The following is a 27,344-nucleotide window of genomic DNA, read 5'->3' as shown; positions in this document are numbered from 1 at the left end:
AGGTTAACTATAGAACCCTTCATTTGTTTTGCGATAAATTTGTTTCATCCCACATCTACACAGTCTTGCTAATAACGATCGATATTGCAAATTCGATATATTTCCAATTCCACATACTTCCAATTCCACCAGCTGACAAGATATTTTGAATTCCGCCACAGAGAAGAGGAGAATCCCTTCTCTGTGGTTCCGCCGGTCTGCACGATATTCGGAGTTCCGCCTGTCAACATATTCGGAGTTCCATATATTTCCAATTCCGGCCAGCTGCAAGATATTTTGAGTTCCAGATATTCCCAATTCATGCGACCCTCTGAGACAAATAGAAGCTGCTGAGTAGGCTATGATATTATTTTTCATAAATTAACCTCTAAAACTCAATTTTGGAACTCTTGGAAGAAAGGTTGAAACTTCCTATCTTTCAAATGTTAGTTTTGAAAAAGTGTGCATCATGTATGATAATGTGACTTGTGTTAAAATCAGTGAATTTTAAACATTTGATCATAAATAAGAAATAATGAGCTTTGTTGCAAATTGTGAATCACATCAAAACCATAACAATTCAAATGAAACCCAAGGTTTTTTGTTTGAAACTGATTTTCCAGAATTGAAAGCTAATCCAGATTATAAGAAATTAATAGAAACTATGATAGAACTTATTCAATTGAGAGCAGTAACTGTACAGGTAGACAAGATATTTATTTTGCAATATATACTATTAACCTCTTTCATTTGTAAAAGTTTTTTATTGATAGCTTTGAGTAGCTTCTTTTGATAGATTGTGATTTAACTTCCATCATGCATATTTGCTGCACTTTAGTATATAGGCCGCGGATTCCAGCTTTTTGGCCTTCATAGATTAATTCAAGGAAATGAGTTTATAAATTTTTTAATAATTTCTTTAGATTCTAGAATTTTGAAATTATAGTCCAATCTTATGTAAAATTTCACAAGGAATTCTATTCAATAAACTTAGTTATATTTTAGTTTTAAAGAGGTTAGCTTGTTTACTTGGTGATTGATAAATATTTTAAACTATTGGTAGGTCGATGTAAACCTGATGAATTCTGAAGGAAAGATTTTTTGTAACTTGATAGCCTAAACTAAAAATTTTCAGATATTTGGAAAAATTATAAATTTTGCACATTCTATAATATTTTCAAGTGTCATTTGATATCTAGTTTGATACCTAGAAATCCTGGAATCACTAATAGCTTATCTAAATAGTTTCAATATTACGCTATTATTCACCAAATATTGATTCGTAATAATCATTGTTTGTTGGTTTGTTTTCCATAGTTTCCTTGAAAATCTTATATCGGAGTATAGAAATTTTCAGAATTTATAACACAAAAAGAACAAGGAAATTACCCAAAGGAACCCTCTCTACACATAAACTCTGCCATGGTATAGAACACTTCAACCATCAATAAGCTCTTCAACTTCTCAAAAACATAAACATCATCACAATTTTCAAATTAGTTAGGAGCTTTCTGATAAATTTAAGGCCCATATATGTTGTTTTCTACAAAAAGAGCTGTTCTATGATTCAGTGAAACATAGTCTCATCTATTTCTTGTATTGTGTCTATGCATTTCTAGACATAGTCTTTCTCTTAACATGCATAATCACCTCATATACGGTATATAAATAGATGGAACAGTTAGTATGCCTAGTTCTTTAAAGTGATCTCTACAGGACTCATACCTTTAATTGCCCTCACAGCTTTTTTTGGAGTTTGAACACACTCTGGCAACAATTCTGGCAGGACCCAACCCACACAACAATGGCATAGCGGATGTGTGACATTATTAGTGTGTGGTAGACTGCCATTGTCAGTTTGGTACCGTATCATTCAATCTTCTTATTTGTTGGAGTATAAAAATGCCAGATTCAATCCTCCCACAGAGCTGATCAATAAGTCATAGCAATCCTGTGAAAGATATTGGTCCAAAGCAACCCCTAGGAATTTTACAAAATGAGGCTGGTCGACATTTTTGTCATTTATCTGCACATTGATATGGTTTGTTATCCTGGAACTATTTCTATGTCCAAATTGTAAAAAATAAGATTTTGATTTATATATTTCTAATTTGAGTTGAGAAAGGTACTGGGCTATGGCATTTATATTTAAGAAAGATTCTATTTCCAACATATTTCCATCCTGAGAGCTGCAAATGTATGATGTATCATCTGCTACATTAAAACTCTACCGTGGGATATAACTTGAGGCACATCATTTACATATAGCAAAAATAACAATGAGCCAAGTATAGAGCCCTGGGGTACACCAGCCACTATTTGATAAGTAATGAATTATTTCCCCTTTCTCTTCCTTTGTTATATCAACACATTGAGACCTATCCAGGAGATAGGACCTGAACCATTCCAGTTCAATGTCCCTTACACCCACCAACTCCAACTTCCTTAACAAAATTGAATGGTCAATGCAGTCGAAAGCCTTGCTCAAATCAAGAAAAAATCCAACAGCTATCTCACCCCTATCCATCTTATCAATTATATCCTCAAAAATGGATACAATTCCCGTCTTCATGGTTCTTTCCTTCTGAACCCCATGCTGTTCCTTAGCCCAAATTTTATTTTCTGCAAGATGTCCAACAAAGCAAACCAACATACACTTTTCAAAAACCTTGCCAACAGAATTTCCTAGAGTGATAGGTCTGAAATTATTTGCTAAGTTTCCCTCACCACCTTTGTAAATGGCTACTACTTTTGACTCTTTTAATTTATCAGGGAATAAACCGTGCTTCAAAGATTCATTCACTAAATGGGTGAGTGGAACTAATAAGTATTCTCCACAAGACTTCATCAGCATTGTAGAAATTCCATCTAGAACAGTTGACTTTTTTCCTTTTAGACTATTCAATATCCTATCCATTTCCTCTCTAGTAAAAGGAGCAGCTATGAATTTCTTGACAATACTTGTTCTTTCATCATAAGAGTCAGAGAAATTGCTGTCATTTAATTGTATAGAGACATTATCCTTTGTACCAGCTTCCTGGAAAAACTTATTAAAATAGTTGGAAACTTGAAAGCCTCCTCTCAAAACCATTCACTCTTCCATTACAACTTTGTCTTTATAACAGTTATAACAGTTCTCATTCCTCCACTTCAGCGGGAAGGAAAAAGTTGAATGAAAAAGACTAAGAAATTGTCAAAAACCACAGATTTATTGATACTTAGAAACACCGGTTTTGGTTATTACACCATTGTCAATCTCTGAGTTTATCTGTGGTTTTTGAAAATTTATTAGTCTTCTTCAATCAATATGAATAATTACAACAATATCAACTTCTCAAGTACACAAAAAGTTTGCTGGACTGTGACGCTGCCTACAATTTATGTACCATGTTTTCAAATTATTTGACACAATCTTTCCAAGAAGACCTGTTCTTGATCACGACATTGGATTTTTGGATTCTGCTGCCTGCTGCTCTGTAATAATAATTATCCAATTATAAAGATCAGAGATGTATCATTATGCTTTTCCTACAGATACCTTGAAAAGTGACCATTTCTGCACTGATTACAGACCGCAAAGAATCACTTTTACGCTCTAGTGTGCAAAGTATCACTTTGCGTACTTCAGATTTGCAGCATGACAACGCAAAATAGTTAGTAGGTTATATGGAGCACCAGTGCAGGAAAATCAAAATTAAGTTGGTAACAATGTCTGTGGTTAGATAATAATCATCAATGGCTGTATGGCTACATATTTATGATAAAATCCCAATCTAGAAATCCAAAACAATAATAATTTTCATCTAAATCATTATTAAATAATAACATATCATCATTTAATAATAAATAATGTTTCTTTCCTATTGACAGTAATTATTATTTCAACTCCAAGCTATAAGAAATGTAGCAAACACACATTATGAAATTCGAATTTTGAGGTTGAATAATTACCATTCGAAATCCATGTAAATAAAATAACATTAGAATATGCTACAGTAAAATATTTTCTGTTGTCTATGTTATTTTATAAATATTTTTTCGTTCACTTATAGTATTTTTCGGTAATTTGAGTTAATCATAAGACTAAATATCTGAATCCTGTTTTTAGCTGGATGAAACAAAGTTAGGTACAATTCTTCCCACTAGGTCGTGCGCTTGTCGGTTCAGCCATTTTGCAGCCATCTCAATCAGCTATCAACATTGTTGTTGACTTTTGAAGATCTTTTGCTCTTGTTCGTGAGTATGATAAGATAAAAAATGACAGAGCACTCCCAATCCACAGAGATCTTCTGGAGCTCGGTAACAGGCTGAGGTCTAGGCGCCCTCCCATGCGCTTGGCTGAGCGGCTAGAACGTGAGAATTTCTCTGTTGCTGATAGCTGGGAGGAGGAGTGGATGGATAGAGCACCTCTCAGTGTTAGTCTGAGGTATTCTGTTGGGAGGAGTGTGGCTGGGTTTGATCTGCCAAGGCGAACATGGACAGCACTCAACAGGATTAGAACTGGGCACGGAAGATGTAGAGCATCTCTTAGTGACTGGGGTAGATTGCCCTCCCCTGATAGTGATTGTGGAGAGGCTAGACAAACAATGAATCATATCATCCGGCATTGTGCTATTCGAGCCTATCAGGGCGGTTCAGATGATTTTGTAGCAGCATCTCCACAGGCAATAGCCTACATAACCAACCTGGACATTCAAGTTTGACTTGATTATTTCCTATTTCCTTGTGCATATATACACTTTTCTTTGTCATATATTTTATTCTATAACCTAGATAGATGGTTTTATTTTGTTTTATATATATAAACACGTTCACGTTCATTAAAACTCAGTTTTTAAAAAGAAATTTTATTTGCAAAAATACATGTTAACACATCAAGTGGCTGGAGTAGACTAACTAAAATGAGCGCGCTGAGAGCGACACTTAAGCGGTACTGACAAAAATAGTAGTCAGCACATCAATTGTTCAAGTTTACATAATTCCTCCCTCCTTAAGTTTTTTCGTCCCGAAAAATAAATTTGGGACACTCAAAAATTACAAAAATTAAAATGAAGTTACAAATTAAAGTTTACTAACTTAGATCTAATTTCTAGGTGGTACAATATAGCTTATGGTAGGGGTTGATGATATTGGTACTTGTGTATCAATTCGGTAATTTAGTACACTGGTTGGCTTCTTAAATTTGTAATAAACGATTATCAAAATTACAAGAAGTATAAATGTACTTAAAACAAAAATTACAATGTGGCGTGTCTTAAGGACGAAAGAATCTTCATGGTTCATTTCAAAATTATGTTCTTCATTTTTAACAAGATGTAATTCATTATTTTCTATTTTATCAATAACTTTGTCGATGTGTTCTTTGTCGTCAGCAGTCATAAGTCCTGTCAACCATGATATGGCGTTTCCTAATCCGTTCATTAGTCCACGTTTTACCTTCTTATTTTTATTTTCAGAAATCATTTCTAATTTAAAATATTGGTTGAGTGAAATTTTCTTCAAGGATTCAATAATGTCAGAGGATATGTAAGCGACTTGCAGATTATTAATATGAGTCTGTAATTTCAAAGATTGTATTTTAAGGTCAGTCACGTTAGTAAAATGGATAACTTTGTATGTGTCGTTAATGATCATAGATTGTCCTATTTTAATCGGAATTATTCCTGCTGTCTTTGTCAAGTCTGTCAGTCTGTACGTCAACGTTGCTGGGATCAGGAACAATAGAAGGATGGTCATTGCCTTCATCTGCAACAATTAGATTATCTTTTACTTTTTTACGAGGCCTTTTCATTCTGTTAGGGTGGATTTTGATTAAATTTCTTTTCAATTTGAACCTATCACCTTCCTTAGTAGCTGTGCTATACCTTGGAACATTTTTGTGAAATTTCGGGTTTTTGATGAATATCCTATCTGGTATTTCAGGTGGTTCCTCTCTATTTTTGTTACATTTTTCTGTTCGTTTTTCTTTTTCCTCGATTATTTTCTTGTAAACGGCATCATTCAACACTTGTATTTCTTTGAAGTATTGATTAGCAAGTTCTTCAGTGATTACTGCGGGATTATCCTGATCTTGATTATTTGGTAAATAATTCTGAATTCCGAAAGTTAGTTCATTTGGGCTTAAGTTGAATTGATCTTTTATCGAATTGTTATAGGTTCGCAAAGCTAATCGAAGTTTTTGTTCAACACTTATTTTGGGAATTTAATTTCGAGTCCTTGTAGAATTTCAATAATTGTGGAGTGTGTTCTTCTATTAGTCCTTGAGATTGGGGATGATAAGGTGTGGTGAAGTAAGTTTCAATACCATTTATTTCAGTGAATTGTTTGTATAGTGCATTGTTGAATTCTAATCCGTTATCGGATTGAATGCATTTTGGAATTGGGAAAACTGAAAGATAGTTGTTTAGATTTTTTATTATTTCGATACTGTTAGCTGATTTCAATGTGTAGGCGGAAAGTCTTTTAGAAAACGAATCGACAATTGTGAGGATTTTAATATTATTATACGTGAAAGTGTCAATCTGAAGTTTTTCGAAAGGTTTAGTAGGTGTGGGAGTTACTTTGAATTTAGTTTTAATTGGGTTTCTTTCATACTTGGTTTTCAAACAGATTTCACATTTATTTACAAATTCGGTTACGTCTTTGTGCATTGCGGGCCAATAGTAGTTTTTACGTATTTGTTTATAATTCTCGTTAATTCCTCTGTGGAAGTTTTTGTCTTCATGACATCGAGCTATTATCATTGTTTGTTCATCTACATCAGTTATGTCGGCGTTTATTCTTTTGTAGATTCGGAATTTTATGTTGGGAACTATTTTGACAATTTCATTAGTCATTGAACTTAGAATTTCTGTTTTTAGAGCTTCAAACAATGGACTTTTATTTGAAAATACTATACCGTACACAGTATCAGGTTTCAAATATTCTCGTATTTCTTCTACGTTGTTTCCAATGTCACGTGCGTCTCTGTATTTGAAAATTATTCTGTTTTTATTAAAGATCTTTTTGAATTGGGGTTTTCCTTTACCTCGTGAAATAACTATTTGGTTTGCTTCAGTGTTTATGATACTATTTTCGTCCATTATACCTATTCTATCATCTGAACTTTCTTGAGAATGTTGTGTCATTAGTGAGTCATTGTCATTATCATTATTAGTATTATTTACAAGGTTTTCGTTGCCAGTTTCCACATCATTTTCATTAATATTATCAATATTTGCATTAACTATCGAATTGTTACCTATTTGTTCATCAAGATCATTCAATACACTTTCACTCACCGACGGAGGAGCTTCATTGTTATGGAATCTTAGCAGATCATTGATATCAATGTCATCGTACTCATCATTGTTATTGACATTGTCGTTGGCATTGTTCGCATTATTTTCCGCGGGAAAGCCTGGGAATAATTCTGAATCGTCAAAACCTGTAAATTCATCACTACTTTCCATCATATTTACATTGAAAGGCCGTGAGAGACAATCGGCAACACAATTTGAGCGACCTTTTATGAATTCTACGGTGTAATCATACTCTTCCATTAACAATTTCCATCTCATTAATTTAGCATTTGGTTCTTTTAGAGAATGAAGCCATTGGAGTGGCTTGTGATCTGTTCTTAGGGTGAATTTTCTTCCATACAAATATGGCCTGAAATGTTTCACTGCCCAAGTTATTGCCAACATTTCTTTTTCAATAGTAGAAAGATTTTGTTCAGCGGGATTGAGTGTTCTAGAAGCGAATGAAATTGGGAGATCTTTATTGTCAGTCATTTGACTAAGGACCGCCCCTAAGCTTACATTGGATGCGTCTGTTGTCAAAATATATGGATCATTCAATTTAGGTAACTGCAATATTGGTGCGTTAGTAATTGCTTCTTTCAGAAAATTGACAGCTTCAATGAATTTAGGATCTTTTGGGTTTATAGTGGATGTTTTTCTCAATGCGTTAGTTAAAGGTTGAGCTATTTTAGCGAATCCTTTTATCATTTTTCTGTAGTATCCTGCCAAACCTAAAAATTGTTTTATTTGTTTAGTAGTTTGTGGAACGGGAAAATCTTTTATTGCTTTTACTTTTTCAGGGTTAGGCTGAATGCCTTTTTCCGAAACTATGTGACCTTGAAATAGAAGTTCTTTCTTAAAGAATTCGGTCTTGTCCAATTGTATTTTTAGTTGATGAGTTTTCAATCGTTTGAATACAACGTTCAGGTGTTTCATGTGCTCTTGTAAGCTATCACTAAAAATAATAATATCATCAAGATATACAAGAACATTTGGTAAATCACAAAATATCAAGTTCATTGTCCTTTGAAATTTAGGTGGACCATTTTTCAACCCAAATGGCATTCTGAGAAACTCATAATGACCATTTTCAGTACTAAAAGCTGTTTTTGGTATTGATTCGGGTTCCATTTCAATTTGATGGAATCCTGAAACAAGGTCAATAGCCGAAAAGTACGTTGCTCGACCGATTTTTGAGAACAAGTCTTCAATATTCGGGAGAGGAAATCTATCATCTTTAGTTTTGTTGTTCAATTTCCGATAATCTACTACAAGACGAACTTTGCGTTTTCCTGAAGCATCAGGTTTCTTCGGCACAACCCATAAGGGAGAGTTGTACGGAGAATTAGACGGTCTTATTATCTTTTGTTCGAGTAACTTGTTTATTTCATTACTAATATCCTGCCTAAATGAGATAGGATAGCGGTAGTTTTTTGAATAAACAGGTTCTTCGTCTGTAGTCACTATTTTATGCTTGAGCAAGTTAGTAGCAGTTAATATATCACCTTCGAATTTTATTATTTCGGGATATTTCATAAGAGTACTAATAATGCATTCTTTCTCTTCTGAGTTCATATGCTCAGTTCTCAATAAAGAAATGATTTCGTCAATGGAGAGGGGATTATCGATCATCTCACCCATGTACAATTCACATTCTTCTACAGAAACTGTTTCGATACTCAACGTTTTGTCACAATCAGAAAAATATTCAATCTCAATAAAACCATTCCTATCAATATCAGTTACAATATTATACAACTGCAATTCCTTAATACTAACAACACATAGCTTATCTGATGGAGTGCAAACATTAGTTTTGATTTTCAATTCATTCCAACCTTTGTTGATTTCAATATGATTCATTCCTAACAGTGGTATCGTGCAATCTTTCGTTATGAGACAATTGGTCTCCAAATCAATTTTTGCTTTCAACCCTTGCAATGTTTGCTTTCCAATAAGAACATCATAATTATCGCTAAAATCATACACATAAAATTTTTCATCTTTATCAACACCAAGCATATTCTTAACATTAATATTTACACAACCTTTTCCATTAGATTCACCAGCGGGTGTACGAATTTTATAATCACAATCAATTATTTCTGTCTGAGGAGAAACCATTTGAGGTTTAATGAAATTATATTTACTACCTGTATCGATCAAAATTCGTGAATCATTGTAATGAATATGAGGCAAATCAAGAGAGATCGTATTCAAATCTAATACTACGTTTTTGGATTGTTGTTCGAGCCTACTTCTAAAAAATGATTCATTTTCTCGCAAAGGTCACTTACAGCATTTTCCATAGAACTCATTCTAGCATTCATGCTTTCAAATTCGGAAAACTCATTTTCAGAAGATTCAATATTGTGAACTGGAAACTTTTGAAAGTTGGAAACTGTTCTCATGCTCACATCGTTTGATTTTTGATTCAAATTTTGGTTGTTATTATTGAAGTTTGCATTTGGATTACGATTGAAGTTGTGATTTTGGAAACTTTGTCCATTACGAAATCTACTTTGAAAGGATTGTCCTCTGTTGAAATTATTTTGAGGCTGAGAGAATTTCTCTGATTGAAATGATTTTGAGGTTGAGAAAAATTTCTCTGATTGAAATTGAAATTACGATTTTGAGATTGAGAAAAGTTTCTTTGATTTGAATTGTTTTGGTTTTGAAACTGATGGAATTTTTCGGATGCGAATTTTGATTGGAATTTGACGAGTTTTGTTTTCCTTCAGATTTACTGAAAGTTTGATTCATTTGTGTTACATAAGTAGTAAATCCTAAATGTTTCAAATAAGCACTACTCTTATTGATAATAGCCTGTCTTGCATCACTGAGGTCTTTGATTCCTAGCGTTTGTAGGTGAGCTCCAAGCTGGTGGTTGATTCCTTCGACTAAAATCATTACAATTTGTTTATCCAACTGAGATGAGATAGTTTCAAGAATTGGACCAGTTAGTCCATCGAGTTTGTGTCTTGAGAGAATCACTTTTACGCTCTAGTGTGCAAAGTATCACTTTGCGTACTTCAGATTTGCAGCATGACAACGCAAAATAGTTAGTAGGTTATATGGAGCACCAGTGCAGGAAAATCAAAATTAAGTTGGTAACAATGTCTGTGGTTAGATAATAATCATCAATGGCTGTATGGCTACATATTTATGATAAAATCCCAATCTAGAAATCCAAAACAATAATAATTTTCATCTAAATCATTATTAAATAATAACATATCATCATTTAATAATAAATAATGTTTCTTTCCTATTGACAGTAATAATTATTTCAACTCCAAGCTATAAGAAATGTAGCAAACACACATTATGAAATTCGAATTTTGAGGTTGAATAATTACCATTCGAAATCCATGTAAATAAAATAACATTAGAATATGCTACAGTAAAATATTTTCTGTTGTATATGTTATTTTATAAATATTTTTTCGTTCACTTATAGTATTTTTCGGTAATTTGAGTTAATCATAAGACTAAATATCTGAATCCTGTTTTTAGCTGGATGAAACAAAGTTAGGTACAATTCTTCCCACTAGGTTGTGCGCTTGTCGGTTCAGCCATTTTGCAGCCATCTCAATCAGCTATCAACATTGTTGTTGACTGTGTATTTTGAATGCGAATTTGTTCTATCTGTATTCTTTTCTGATTTTTGTATAATTATTATAAAAATGAGAACTTTTGCTGAGAATTTTCAACTTCAATAACAATATTCATGTTATTTTGACAAACTAAATATTTAAAATAAATTATATAAACTAAAATTGTTTGAATTATCAATTGATGAATTAATAATAAATAAATGTACTTATATTCTTATTATTTGAAATAATTCTTCTTCTTTGATGGCACTACAGCCCAAATGGAGCCCTGGCCTCCTCAATACTGCATCTCCATCCATCACGATCTCTTGCCTTTATTCACCAATTCCTGATGCGAAGAAGTTCTGTAGCATCCTTTGAGATCCCATCCACCCATCTCAGTCTTGGCTTTCCCACCGGTCTTCTGCCTCCCGGTTGCCCCATATATATTTTTCTGGGTGACCAAGGGTCTGGCATCCACTCCACATGCCCTGCCCATCTTAAGCGGTTCAGTCTGACATATACAGACAGGGGTGGCTCTTTATAAAGTGCAGCTAATTCATTGTTGTTTCTTATTCGCCAGACACCCTCATCACATACAGGTCCGTATATTCTATGCAGCATTTTCCTTTCCCAGCAGTCTAGATTTGCTGCAGCCTTGGATGATAATATCCACACTTCACTTCCATAAGTGACCTCTGTGCGTATTATAGTTTTATATATTCTGATCTTTTGAAATAATATAATTTATAAAATTATTAAATATTGAAATGAAAATTAATGATAGAATAATTAGTAAACCAATTTAATAATTCAATAAATGATAAATAAATGAATTGATATTATTATAAATACTAATACTGAATATAAAATATTGAAATATATTCAATTATACATTTTGAATTTTATTTATCATTCATTATTTTGAATTATACATTTTTTTATTTAAAAATTGATTAGTTGATAAATTATCTTGAAATTGAAAATAATTCAATTTGCAAATTAAATAATTGGTTTATTTCAATTATTTATTGAAATGAATTTTCAATTGAATTACTAATCATTATAATCAAATTATTATTATTTTATTTTAAATAAATTGAGGTTTTATAAATAAAATAAATTATTAATAACAAAATTACACAGAAAAACATTTGATGGATTTCAGGGAATTTTACCCATAATTAATCACTTTTCATATTCAATGGTAACTGTAGGAAAAATTTAATGTGAAATATGTGCGGAAAGTTTGTCTGCTGCTCTCAAGAAACCTTTATTCGGTTTACTCAAGTAAACGTTTCTTTCGGTGCAGCAAACTGTCACTTTGCGCACTAGTTGCACAAATAACTATTTCAACATAATTGCATCAAGATTAAAAAAATCCCATTTGCTTCCAATTTTTTGATATTTTTACTCTTAAAATTCTTTTCAAATCTATGGGAAAAATTTATGCTGATTATAAGCTTAAAGAGCATTAAATTCCCTTCAATTTGATGTATATTTTCACAAAAATTGTGGTAAAAAATTCCTTCAAAATTCCTTTGTCAATTAATTGGTGTATTGTTGCTAAACTGGAGTTTCCACACTCAACACTAAAGGTGTAAAACACTAAATCAAATCAAATTTATTTATTCATTTAAAATACAATGAAATTACATAAAATAAATACATATGAATTGGCTCCCTGCTTGGATGACAGGTCCGTGTGCGGGGAGGAGTCACATAAAGCAAACAATATTCATTTTATAATAATTATGTATCACATCTAACAATATGGAGGAAATAAATTAATTATATACGGTAGGTAATTGAAAAGATATAATACGTAAATTATAATTTGACAAATAAATTATATATATATACTTCAAGTGAAACTTTGGGTTAATTTTGATAAGAAAAAAAAACATTTTATTGAGAACTATCCGACAGCAATCAGGGGTTTATTCAAACGGAAGATATAATTTTTTAAATATAGGGCGAAAGAAGTAGAGTGTCCGCCGCTTCAGTCCCGATGGTAAGGTGTCACACACCAACCCTCCGCCTGTAAACAGTGACAGTGCAACGCTCACTTGGTGTTATTTCTGGGGGAATATTTCTGTAAATCCAGTGGGCTAGGTGAAAAGAATTTGAAAGTTGGATAGAATTACCAAGCCGGGGAGATTGAATATTTATATTCAATCTATTCCTAGTAGGGTAATCATGCTGTATTTCTGTGAAATTGATGCTATGTTTTTTAATGAAGATTAATAGATTTTTATAAATAATTGATTAACATTTAATACAGGGAACTCCTCAAACAGTAAATTAGTGGGGAATCTCTGATTTTTTGAAAGTAAAGCCTTTATCAACGTCCTCTGTGCAACTGCAACAGGCCAGAGAGCATTGGTTGAGGCCCCACCCCAAGCCACAATGCCGTATTCAAGCAATGACTGGGCGTAAGCAAAATATATGGATTGGCAATGTCTGGGACTTAGCACCTGTCCAAGTTGCCCAAATGCATAAGTTAGTTTACGAAGCTTTTGTCTAAGGAACTGAACATGACCTGTCCAACACAGCTTGTGGTCTAGAACAATTCCCAAATATTTATATTGAGTCACCTGTTCTATACTTTCACAGATGCAAGTAACTGATTTTGGATCTCCACATGAATGCATTTTAAGCACATTTAGTCCAGGGCCACCACGAAGGTATATTGGAAGGCACTTTGTTTTTCCAATGTTGATAGATAAAACGTTGTTATCCATCCAATTTTTAACCTTTGATAAGTCTGATGAAGCATTTTCAAAAACTTCTGCCCATGAACAGCCTGATGTCACAAGAGCTGTGTCATCGGCAAAAAGGAACAGGCGACTGTTCAGCTTCAATTTTGCAATGTTGTTTATATAGATAAGAAAGAGGAGAGGTCCCAAGTTACTCCCCTGTACCACGCCATAATCAACATTGACAGAGTCGCTATGTATGCCATTCAGACAGACGGTTTGCTTCCTATCCTCAAAATAACTTTTAAACCAGTCAAGAGTTCTATTTCTGAATCCTATTGCTTGGAGTTTAATGAAAAGTTTGTTCCGGTCTATTGAGTCAAACGCCTTTGCAAGATCAAGGAATGTAATCATGACCTGCTTTCTTTTGCTACATTGATCTGAGATGTGGCTTGTCATATCAAAAAGGGCATTGGTGGTATTTTTGGAACTCATAAAACCATACTGATTACTTGTGATAATATTATTATTATTATTATTCAAATAAGTGCTTACTTGTATTTTAACGGATTTTTCTAGAATTTTAGAAGTGAAATAAGTAGGGAAATGGGTCTGAAATTACCAATGACTGATTTCGAGCCAGATTTATGAATTGGAATGACCTTCGCAGTTTTATAAACATCTGGAAATTTACCTGTAGTTAGGCTAAGGTTTGTAATATGTTTAATTGGAGAGAGAAGTCCCTGCACATTGTCCTTTAGCAGCCTGATAGGTATAGAGTCCCAGCCTGGTGAAGAATGGCCTTTCATGCTACTTATAATATTCATAATATCAAGCTCACTGACAGGGCTCAACTCGAAATCAGTATTAATGACATGGTCCAAATCGCTCACTTCTGAAGGATCAAATTGATGTATAGCTCCGGCCAATAGCTACCTCCCCCACAGACGCAAAATATTGATTGAATGAGTGTCTTGTAAAGGTCTTGGGGAAGTGCGTAAAATTGCAAAATTATACATCACATTGAAGGGAATTCAATGATCTTCAAGCATATAGTCAGCATAGATTTTTCCCATATATTTGAAAAGATATAAGAGTAGGATTATACAAAATTGGAAGCAAACGGGGTTTTGTTCTTTAAATGTCACACATTCAAGAGCGTATATCTCGAAAAACTATAGAAGACATGCTACAGAGAAATATGAGGGATGAATGTTGTAGGAAATCATGTGATATTGAATTTTGTATAAAATAGTAATGTCCGACGAATAGTTTTCGAGATATACCAAAAAATGGTACCATTGTTCCACCCCCATCCCCTTATCAAAGCGAGTAGGGGTGGGGACTTTTGATATGTTTACTTCCTTACTACCAAACTTACTTCCTTACTACAGAACTGTGGGGTTAAAAATTGTCTTCCTAACTTTTCCCTCTCGAACCTTTCATTGACTGGACTAATCAGCCTTCTTATTGATTGCCTTTGCCATCTGTAGGTTGCGTACGATGAGAAAACAAATAAAGGACCAGTGTTCCTCTCCTCGTGCACAATGAATACTCATAATTTAAAATACATGGAAACTGGAGGTGATCGGAAAGTGACCACTTCGGGACGGGTATCGCAACTGACCTTGACTTTTCTGTACTCAAATTGAGATTAGTTGTTCTATGAACAATTTAATCAATTCTAGCAACATTCAATCAAGTACCTAGTGATTGTAAATTATTCAAATTTCTTGTTTCAACTCAGTTAAACTTTTAAATCAATCAAACTTAATCAAATACACTTGAGCTTTTCTTAAAGCGTCATCTTTGTGGGCAGTCTTCAACATTAACAATGTTTCAGCATCATTTTTCATTTTTCCAAGTAAAAAACATAATTTCACAGTTTCATGTTGTTCATTTAAACTCTCTTTCACGAATAACGAAATATGAACAAAACAACGCTCGCGAAAACTTTTACTGTAGACGATCAGAACAAGCTAGATCGTTTAACTAAGCTGGACTGATTTAACAATAAGTGTCGTTGCACGCCCTTAGCGGTTTTATTCCGTACTACAAAAGTTAGGCTCACAGTAGAGCAATTCCGGTTATTTTTAGGTACCCCTACGTACGTACACTAGTTATGAAACTTTATCCGGTATTTCTCCAATAGTAAAGTATTCCAAGTAACTTTTGTATGTTACAGGATGAAAACCAACGAATTATAGTAGGATCACCTTATTTGTACTCAATGCATTTGTGTTATAATATCGTACATTCAATTCTTGATTTTTACAGAAAACTGAACACATCTTCACACTAATTCAACGCCTAAAAAATGATCCTGATTTATTTATAGAAAACTTTGTAGAAGGAAGAATTGAGATACCGTGCGAATCATCACTCACCATACCGGAGGTATGAACTTTATCATTAGAATTTAGACGAACTGACTTTGTTGAATCTAATATTTCAGATTACAGACCCTGGCTTGTGTGGGCTCTAAAAATTTGACATGTGGACCTTCTCATACAACTCATGGTATATAATAATTTTTTTCGTTACTTTCCTGTTCCAGAGACTATAATAAACTTATTCAATGTATTTCTTATTCCGACTATTACCTTCTGAATTACCTAACTTACTTACTATTTTCATTCCCGATATGTTGATCTTTGAGTTCATATAAAATGTTGAGAAATTTTATTGGTATCAGGACAAAGAATTATCAATTGCAAAATATTGTTTTTTTTTTGTTTTTGAAAAGCTTTGTTTTGGTCATGTAAATGATACATACTTATTCACCTTCGTTACTAACTGATTTTTGTATTTATCTATTGTAACAGGAAATAAATTACATGCTCTGACCGTCAAGTAATATCCATGATTTTCGAAAATGTTGAGAAATAAAAATGGGTCGTACTCGAACACCCAATTTAAGAATGTTAATACATTTTACATTTTCCAAAAAGTCTGTAAAAGTTTCCAAAATACCCAATAACATTTTCTAAAAAGTCTGGGTCTTCATCACACAGTAAAATCTCCAGTCTTGCAACAGTAGACCAATTGACAATGGAATTAAGAGGGAATGCTTTGAACACAATTTTTGGCTTTGCAGATTTGTTGAGTCTAGTTAGGAGGATATAGAAAATGTGCGCATCTTTATCCCCTCTGTTAAGGGCCCTACACACCTACGGATTTGGCTCGCGGATTTGGCCTGTCTTGGCTCGGCTCGGGAGAAATCCGTGAGTGTGTAGGCGATTTTATTGCGAGCCGAGCCGAGCCAGGCCAAATCCGTCCAGAGCTACTGGCGCGGCTTGGCTCGGGCGAAATCCGTGAGTGTGTAGGCTCTCCCGGCCGAGCGCGTGTTGTTACCAAAAATCGAAATCACCTAAAAATCGAGATAACAAAATTTTGATTTCAGATTCGGATTCAGCGCCCTCGAATTAGTACTCTATTAGCGGGAACTCTAAAATAGTCAAAAATAAAAACTCTGTGAGCACTTAAATCTTATTAATGAAGAATTATATTTCTATGAAGAATTTGGTTGAACCTATAGCAAGAAAGTACTAGTACTGTACAATAATAATAATACCAGCGTTTCCCCAAAATTTTCATTAGCTGTATAATAAACATATTTCAATTTTTTATTCAATAAAAATGAACTTATTTTTATATTATTTTTGACTACTTGTGTGAAATTTTATTGAGGAAGCTGAGATTGAATCACAATTTTTCTTTTCTCTATTTTGACAGGATAATATTGAGTATGACAACACTTGTTCAATCAATGAATTGTCATAGTATTCTTAATACTATATTACAAAAGATGTAAAAAATTCTATACCGTACTTATTGGGAGCTGGTTGAGGCTTTATAGTATCAAGTATAAAGGTTCAATTCTCTATCATTCTACTGCTACGCTTTGAATTAAGAGTTGGTGTGTCTGTGTTCTGTGTGAGAAATAGGGAGAGATTGATTGATTGATTTTATTGATAGTGTGCTAGGTCTCGACAGACCCATTGCACAAAAACAGCATTACAAAATATATATCCAGATAATTAGACAAAATAAACGATAGTATCATGAACAAAATAGTATTAGGCCTTATGCAATTAGAAAAAAGAAAAATGGTAGATAATTGGAAAATGACTGATTAATTGTTATAACTATAAGATATCAGAAAGCTCTGTCCAGGAGGAAGAGAGAATAAAGAAAAATAAGGGGACAGGGAGAAGAGATGAAGAAGAAAAGTAAAACATTTATATACTGTATATTAATAAGAAACTACAAATAAAGCACAATCACTTTCAAGTTGCGTTGAAATATCTGATAATGAAACTGCACTTCAGCGGACCCCAAAAAGCCTACTAATTCACATCTGTCAGAGAGAGAGAGAGAGAGAGAAATTGATTGATTAAACAAAATGAATTGAGAGAGAGAGAGAGAGTGTGTGTGTGTAGAGACAGATAAGATAACAATAAGGAGGAAATGGAAGTGAAAATGGCCAGAGTTGAATTCATATTCAACTCTTTTCATATTCATAGTTGATTTTCTGATTTCATATTTGGATTCATCTTTTGAAAGTTTAAAATTGAAAACATGTTTTTAAAATGTTCATGTTTAGACCTAAACTTTTAAGTGTTGAAACACTTCTAAAAACCTTTGCCTGCCCCTTTGTGAGCAAAAAATTATTATCTTATTAACCTAGTACGTTTTTACAATGATATTAGAAAGATATATTGAAAACAGCCATAACTCCCCTGTTATCGGGTATTTTCGAAAATGGGACTTACGCTTTAAGAATTTGGGGTCGCTGAATTCAAATCTGAAACCAAAATTACTCTATCTCCATTATTGGACGATTTAGATTTTGGTGGTTTGGATAGCGTTGAAAAGTAGGGCAGGCCGGGCTCGCGTTACTTACTACTAGTGTGTAGTGATTTTGCTCCGAGTCGTTCAAGGACACAGGCCAAATCCGCGAGCCAAATCCGTAGGTGTGTAGGGCCCTTTTAAGGTGTGGAACCGCTGAGTTGACACTTGTTACATAATTGAAAATTTCACCCCCCACATTAAAGCAGCTATTACAATAAAAAGAAAGCTTGAAATAATAAAATAATACATCAAAACAAAGAGAGTTAAATGCTCTATAAACCTACGATAAGTATTAATATTCATGCAATGCATTGTTTATTTATTTATTTATTCATTTTCATAACATACAAAGGCTCACAGAGATCCATAAAGAGCCTTATTTACACAATTAAATGAAACAACAATTTAACTTATATACATTTTGAAATATAGTAAATAAAGAAAAGAAAGCAAAAAGAATTTACACAGTTGGATTGTTGGAGTGTCATTAGACCTGAAAGAGCAAATAATTACATAAAAAACCTGTTATTTCAACAATTTCACACTCACAAGTATGAATATCTCGAAAAATGTTGGAAATATCACCAACTTCCATTGAACAAAAATTGTAGAAAATCTATCAAGCTTCATTTTTGAATAGTTAGATATGTCGGTTGAACGCATTGTTCCCAAGATATAAGCGTGGAAGCAAAAATCTAAAAAATCCAACTTTTAAATCACCTCCATCTCTTTACATAGTTTTCGAGTTATATGCGAGAAACCAAAAAATGGTACCCTTGAACCACCCCCACCCCCTTGGCACAGGGGGTAGGGGTGAGGATTTTTGATATGTTTACCTCCTTACTACCCTAAACAGAACTGCGGGGTCAAACATTATCTTCCAACCTTTTCCCTTTATAATATTTCCATGATTGGACTATTAATGCTAAAAGCTGAAATCAAACATTCTTTGTAAAACAGTACCACTTAAGAGGTAGATGAACATATTTAACCTACTTTGCTTTCTCTTTACTACTTTAACCTACTTTACTTTGGAATTCGCTTCCAAAATAATTCTTATTATATTATCTGTGTAGAAAATTAATGCAAATAACTCCAAATTTTTGTTCCAGGTTCCTGAAATTGATTTTTCACATTACAAATTTCCCAAAACTGATTCCAACGGAGATGAAATCGCTGTGCAACAATTTATTTCCAAGTATTTATTCAAAGAAAATGAACAATCTCAGACCGAAGATAAGAAAGGAAGTAAGCTTGTGGTTAGAGGGAGAGAGTATAATAATAGTAAACCGCAAACTTTCAATCAGGTTAGTTCCATTGCATATTTCTTTTATCCAAGATTTTTCATCATTTCATTTTATTTGTTCATTTATAGATTCCATTCTTTATTTTTCTGTTTATCTTTTACAGCTGTGGACGGCTGAAGAGCAACTACGCTTAGAAGAGCTTCTCTTGAAATATCCTCCTGAGCGTAAGGAGAGTCAACGATGGGTGAAAATTGCGGCAGCTCTGGGTAAGATAGGATAGATAGATAGGCTGCCTTTATTTTAACCTGGAGGGCGAAGTTAGGGCGCAGGCGGCTTTCTCTCCTACTCAACCCTCCTATACAATTCTAATGCATCTACAACACAACATAAGGAAATAATCTCTTAAATAGAATAATTATGTAATATGATAAAAAAATTTTAAATCAATAATTGAAAAAAACAAAAAAAACAATTTCATTTAATTTAGTAGAATATATTTTCGACTAAAAAAAGCTAGAAAATAGAGTTAAAAAAAAGTTTTTTAAAAACTTTTGAACACGCAAACACACCACGCACACACACCTCCTCATCCTATGCCCTGATCGCCCTCCCTCAGCCACGCAAAGACCTCCGCGCCGAACAGTATCCGCCTCTCCACACTCCTCAAAGACGCGGGTAAGCTATTTCACAGTCTGCAAGCAGTCACACAGAACGACATATTATATGTCACAGTGCGATGGATGTGAATGCTCAACAGGCTTGCGCCATGCCTCGTATCTCTTCTGTTGATTCCTGCGAGGAATTGAAATTTCTGACTAAAGTAGAGAGGAGACCCAGTTGCCAGAACCTTGTGCTGAATCGGTTGATTTGTATAGTGATGTTTAAGATGAAAAAGTAAGAGAATTGAATGAAGAGAGTTGTAAGACCGTAGATATAGAAAAGTGTGATGGAATGCCTTGGACTACTACTTGAGATGACTTGAGTGAACAATGTATTAAAGTCAGCAGAAATAAATAACTGTGACTGTAGAAAATATTGAAAATGTATTGAAAACTAAATTGATTAGTAAAATGAGATAGAGAGAGTGAGATAACAAGAGAGATTGAAAAATGTTTTCATAGATCAGTAGCCTTACTGTTTTATTGACCTTGTGCTGAAAGTAAACAGAGATGAACCTGAGTGATTCATTCAATTTCATGATCGAGCTTGAAAATTCCTACTGATAATAATGTGAGACAATGGAGATGATTGAAATACTAAACTGCTTGATGTTGTTCTCTGATATGAGTTGAAAGATAAAATATTCTAATAAGTGTTTTGATTTTAGAGAAGAAATCATTTCAATTGATTTCAAGTTATTCAATTAGGCATCATGGTTGAAGAGTTTATTTTGATCAGGCTACTTGAGAAGTGAATTAATTAGATTGGAGAAATTCTTGAATTGAATTATTGATGTTTATGAGTGTTGCATCAGTTATTTTGGAAATTAGACGATTTTTGCTAGGTAAAGGACTCGGACAAATTCCCCAATGAGCTAGATATACTGTAGTTGTTTTTTGTGTTGGGGCTGGCATATCCCCTACAAGTCAAAAAGCTCAAAATTTTCCAGTCAATTTTCTTCAACATCATGAACGTCTAGCCGAGGACTGAATGTCACAATTGTCGATGAAGTCGTGACCCACTCCTGGCCATTGTATCCAGGAAGATCTGCTGTTCGGTCCAGTAAAGCTGTCTAGAAGATGTGAGCCCAGGTCAACCACTGCCTGATACTCACTTTAGTTAACACCTACTGCGTAGATTGCTTTCGATTCTGGGATTGAATTGAATTGAAAAAATCTTTATTCATAAACATGTACAAGTACATTAGGAACAGCGTTAATATACAAACAAACATAAAAATAAAAAGTAGTAGAAATAGAAAAAAGTAGTAACATTCTTAAACCTCCTATGTAAATAACAAAAATCGATAAACAACAATCACAAACCCGCAGTGCGATCTGCAAACTCCTGCAGGGAGTACAGATACAATGATATTAAAAACTCCTTGAGTTTTATACTTTATTTTTCTATGTTCTCTATTGCCTGTAATTCTAAAGGCAGCATTGTGAAGTATTTCCGTCCCATGTAGTGCGTCTTTTTCTTCAAAAATTCTAACCTGTGTCTTTCAGTTATCCTCCCAAATCTAGTATTGTAGCCATGAGTCTCATTCCGTAGTTCTTCTACAGGGTAATTCCTAACATACATAATAACATCAAATACATATTGCCTGTAAACTGCATAGTCCAGGCAATGAATGCTCAAAAAAGGGTATAGAGGGAAATGTTTGGAAGATAATTTTTGACCCCACAGTTCTGTTTAGGGTAGTAAGGAGGTAAACATATCAAAAGTCCCCACCCTTACACCCTGTGCTAAGGGGTTGGGGGTGGTTTAAAGGTACCATTTCTTGGTTTCTTGCATAAAACTCAAAAATATGTATCCTAAGGACTCGACTGTCATATAATGAATTAAAGCTTAGATAATTTCCTACAATATTGATTCCTCAACTTTTTTTATATCTTCTTTAGTTTTCGAGATATCTGCTCTTGCTTGAAGGTGTGACATTTTTTAAAAAATCGCGTTTGTCACCAAATTTTTCTTCTATTTTTGCTCTTATATTTCTTTGAAAATTGACGGGAAAAAACCATTCTGATTATGAGCTTATAGAGCATTAAATGCTCTTCAATTCGATGTATAATTTCACGCTTTCACGAATTTCCCTACACGTTTTGCAGCAGCTTTAGTGTTGAGTGTGAAATCTCCATTTTTGCAACAATAGACCAATTGACAAAGGAATTTGGAGGGAATGTTTTAAACAAAATTGTTGACTTTGCAGCTTTGTTGAGACTAGTTAGGAGGAGAACATTGTCACAAAGTGAATTTTGTGACAGATGTAGAATCGTCATTCAGCTTATAATTTAGCGAATTTTCTTTATTTCAGTAGAAGAATAGGGTCGACAGTCGGATTTATTTTGTTCAACTTAGAGTTGAGTGTGTACATCATCATCACTGACCACCCCTGTAAATAATCAGCAGGGGATTCATCGGAACCAGAAATTTCTAGATCTTGTTTACTAGTTTGAGCGTTCTGGTATCTAGTATTGCAGCAGCAGCAGCCATATCATCACAGCGATTAGCGGCTACCGAGTTGAGACGGTATGAAATTAATGAAAATTCTGGAATAGAAAGATTGTTCACCGGCCTAATTTATTATAGTAATTAGCAGTATTGTCATCATGGTTACACCCTTAGCATCAAGATCATCTGAATCATGCCCTGTCACATGATCGGTGGCGTGATTGTCTCCTGAGACTCCTATTGGTCGGTAATCTCTTTTCCCCCGGCTTCCTAATTTTCGGCGACCCTGTACTGCTTCGAGGAGACCTGGGAGAGAGTCAGTTGTTCGGTAGTTGGGCATGTGAATGGGTCACGATCTCCTCTCCTTACGGCGTTCCCGGTACTAGTTTCTTACTAGAAAATTATTCTATTTTGTGTGTTAGAATAGAATATTATAGGGCAAGTTCTGGACAACTCAAAGTTAGATCTTCCTTGGGGATTTTCTTGCTTGTTAGTTATTTCTCCCAACTCGTGTCACTGGGGTGAGCGAGTTATCCTTGGTTTAGAAACCTGGAGGGATCTTAAGTTTGTGCTACAAACAGTTAAGTGAGAAATTTAACTAGGCTCTTTTCGGTTCGTTAATGGTAGGTTCCGCATCATTCGCAGATTGTAGCGGATTATTTTAGAGTGCTTGATTTATGAGTCTCTACTCTGTCGCTTCACAACGTTTTTAAGTATTGTAACCGCCCTTGATGGGGGTTGAAGATATCTTATTACTACTTCAAGGGAGTCATGGGAACTGGATAGACAACAACATTGTATTACCTAAAGAATTTCTCATTTATTAGGCTATGTCAATTACTTGAAATTTGAAGAATGAAATATGCAGTACATTTTATCCAAATATTATTCCTTCAAAAACTACCTTCCAATAAGATTCTGCTTACTAGAAATTTACTACAACAATGATTTTATTAATTAGGGTCTCGGCCGGGTGAAAATGTTTTATAAGGAGCTAGAAATTTTGGCACTTACCCACAGCTATCACTCCCACCGTAATCCCAAACCACAGGACACTCACGTATATCATAATGCCGGAAAAATAACTTAACTTTTTGCAATACGGTTTGGATTTTGATCCGCTCGATACCTCGGTTGTTTAACGACTGGAGGTTTTCTGTCCGGAAAACTTCCCCCTCTCCAAGTCAGTGTGCCAGAAGGCCTAACTGCTGCTATTGGAAGAGTCGGTTCTCACGAGATTCGGCAAGCGGGTACTTGCCAGGTCTGCAGTATTCCTCTGTGAAAATATCTACAGGCTACCAAACATCCGCCTTGTCCTTGCCTCGTGGAGCCGCCTCATCCGTGAGAACTAGCAAATATCCCTGAATTTGCTGGTTTCCAGAGTCGTTTAGACATAAGTTAGCAGAATCTTATTGTCGCTGCAAAAATACTTCTTACTCACTAAATTATATATTTTCTCACTAAAGTCCAACTACGGAAATTATTATTCTAATATCAGAGTCTTTTCTCCTGAAAAAAATCTTAAATCTAAAACACAAAAAAAAAACAATCAATAAATAAATACTACCCATGTCACACTACCCCCTTCTTCGCAAAAGGGTGACTATCCCTCCCGATTGCTTCTCACTTCATACTTTTGATTGCTTTTCACTTCACACTTTCCACAATAACACTTTGCTGTACTGCACTGGTTGAGCGGTGTCGACCAAAGGGATGGAGTTGCTTGCTGGTGGAATCGCAGTTGGGGGCGCTGAGTTGAGCGGCTTGGCTACTACAGGTACTGTTGCCGGTTCCGGGCGTGCTGGACAGAGCACGCGCTTCCATCGTGGTAGTGAAGTTGGCTTGCGACCACACACCTGGAAGTAGCACCTCTCGTACAAGCAGTAGGCTCCCAACAGCCCCAGAAAAAGTCAGTCCTCCACAGATGAACTTCATGGTGTTGTCCTCGGCCGACGTCGGTTGCAGCTTCTTAGTCTGCTGCACAGCATACATGAGATTGGAGATAGCTATCTCATCTACGCCGATCGGTCCAGGGGAGAGTTGGCCTCCTTGTTATCGCTCTTATATGCTCGTTGTCGTTTCCTTGTAACTCTGGTGTTCGCCGAAGAGTAGAAAGCTGAGACACGATGTCTGTGGTTGATCGGGCACAGAGTGATTGTCCCCGGCTCACATCTCTGTAGCATCTCGGAAGAGAAGGTAGCGTAGCGGTTTCGATCCTGGAAGATGAGTAGCAGAAGATGACTCAGCTCATAACGCACTGAAGAATGGCTGCTTTAGTCTCGCACTGGTAGTGTAGTGAGTGGTCTGGAACACTTTTTACCTTCACCTAAAAGTCTGGTGTAACATTCAGTAAAGTTCTATCACAACAGTCACAGTTATCACACAGATACGGGAAGTGCCAGTCCCAAATAATATTGTTCGTTTCTAGCTCTCTGGGGGAAAGGATAACCAACCGAGCCCTTCACAATTTTTACTGATCTAACATTAACAAATCTATACCTAATCATTTATCCAATTAAACTCAAATATAAACTCAAACTCCAATAAAAGCTCAATCCTAGAATAATTATCATTTCAAACAAAATCTATATTTAAGTACTAATAGCCTAATTCATTTCCAAAGTCCTAGTCAACCTTTATGTAATAGCAATATCATTTCCAACTCCAATACTTGAGTTCTATAAAAATTTCTCTTGAGTACTTCTGCACCTAATTAACAATAAGAACATAATTATCTATTAACTATCATCTATAATAAATTCCATTCAATCAAGTAAATAACGTCAATATTTTTCTTCTTACAGTATCAAACAATAGTATCAAAGCATCTTACTCCTAATTCATTCAAACTATTTTACAAGAACAATAGTCTAATTTTTGTACACATCTGCTTTTTAACATCTCATCGATTATACAGTTAGCTTCATCTTCATCATACTGGGCTGAATCATAACAATAACGTAGAACGGTCATCACCCTTCACCGGGTTAACTTTGTTTACAATCTGGGTTACTACTGTTTATATTATTTTCTTCTTTCTATTCTTCTTCTTTGTCAATAGTTGTGGTAGGTAAGAGTCTTTCCATACAATTTCTGTAAATCCAAAGTCCATTGTCATTCATCCTATTAGTTCGTCACAGATGTTTTTCTGATGACGAAGGATTGCATTGTCTCGCGGCAAGTAGCAACGTTTTACTTCTCTCTCTATCTCTTTTGAAGGCTGATCTTCCGTCCTTGTCGAAAATCTTTTCATTCATCTAATATAATATAACTACATAATTCTATTCTAATTCATCATCTGGCCAATGCCTAAAGGTCATTTCATCACTCTCATTCAACTCATTTATGAAATAACACATAATTATCACACAATTATTCCACTGATATTCCTCTTATACTCAATTACTCAGATCACTCTTTCTCCATTTCACTTTTCTTCACATTCAGCTAGCTGAATTCTTAAATTAAAGCAGTTTAGAGTCTCGCTGCAGACAATTTCCTTTCATGTTTTATCAATTCAAATCAATAGTTCATTTCTGAAATCTATTTCATTATGATGATGAGCAGTTTAACGCCTTACTCGGGGCATTTGTTTGTTTACTAATTATCCTGACTCCTCAATAATAAGAACAGTCTACTCGATCCAACTGTCCAATAATTATCAAGCTGTCATAACATAATTAGTTTGAACTTCTAATGCAAATTTCTACGTCCATCGAAAGCATTACTCCTAGCTTGACTTCTAGTGAAATAAGGTGATCGTTCAACTATTCTACTTCTACCTGGTGGGTAGAGTGGGTCTTCTCTCTCATCCAACACGGAGCTAGGGAGATTTTCTTCTTCTTCCTCCTCGACATTTTCTTCAATATTTTCTACCACCTCTTCTCGTTCAATTTCTTCGGCTTCAACAAGTTCGTCATCCTCATCCTTGGGTGCACGATAATCGATGAACTCCTCATTCCTCCTATGATCGAGATCCTCATCATTCCCAGCTATGTCTTTATCTGACAACGGTTCATTTTCTTGTTCAAAAACCTCCATTTTCTTTTAACATGGTTTCATCCTATTAATATGTACTATTATTCTTTTTCCATCCGATAAATTTATCATATAATTTACATCGGATAGCTTCTTACTAACAACATAGGGTCCCTCCCAAGGAAGGTGGAATTTCGCTGAGTTTCCTGGTTTAACAGCTGGCTCTAACAGATACACTAAATCTTCTTCCTCAAAACTCCGAAATTTTCTACTGAGATTGGCTTGCTTCATTCGTTTTTGCGCCGCTTGTATAGATCGTTCATTTGCTATCTTGTATGCTTCTGAGAATCTTTCCTTCAACTCTTTCAGATGAAACTCAGTAGTTTTTCCGCGAACCTCATCTGGTATGACACACGATCCTGGAAGCACTATTTCTCGTCCATATAGCATGAAATGAGGAGAATAACCGATAGATGCATGAGGTGTGGATCTGTATGCTATCAGGACATAGGGCAACCAGGTGTCCCAATCAGTACCGTCTCTTTTTACGAAATGTGCTATGGACTCGTTCAGGGTACGATGTAATCGCTCAATTCT

The 27,344-nt window shown here is 34.7% G+C and overlaps 1 protein-coding gene across 2 annotated transcripts in view; it reads left to right on the top strand.

The window, feature by feature from the left end:
* Positions 1 to 27,344, top strand: part of LOC111046012 (ZZ-type zinc finger-containing protein 3) — a 72,338-nt gene continuing 44,994 nt past the window's right edge. Inside the window, exons 1-4 of one of the 2 annotated variants that reach the window (XM_039430721.1) lie at positions 1 to 682; positions 15,832 to 15,951; positions 19,521 to 19,715; positions 19,819 to 19,921. In XM_039430721.1, coding sequence (XP_039286655.1) covers positions 515 to 682; positions 15,832 to 15,951; positions 19,521 to 19,715; positions 19,819 to 19,921 — 586 coding nt within the window. In that variant the 5' untranslated portion in view covers positions 1 to 514. The remainder of the gene's footprint in view (positions 683 to 15,831; positions 15,952 to 19,520; positions 19,716 to 19,818; positions 19,922 to 27,344) is intronic. The other variant, XM_039430722.1, reaches the window with a different exon arrangement.

Source organism: Nilaparvata lugens, chromosome 6 (genome assembly GCF_014356525.2).
Source record: "Nilaparvata lugens isolate BPH chromosome 6, ASM1435652v1, whole genome shotgun sequence".
Classification (NCBI taxonomy): Eukaryota; Metazoa; Arthropoda; class Insecta; order Hemiptera; family Delphacidae; genus Nilaparvata; species Nilaparvata lugens.
Note: the sequence above shows the minus strand (reverse complement) of the source record. Positions and strands in the feature narration are given on the sequence as shown.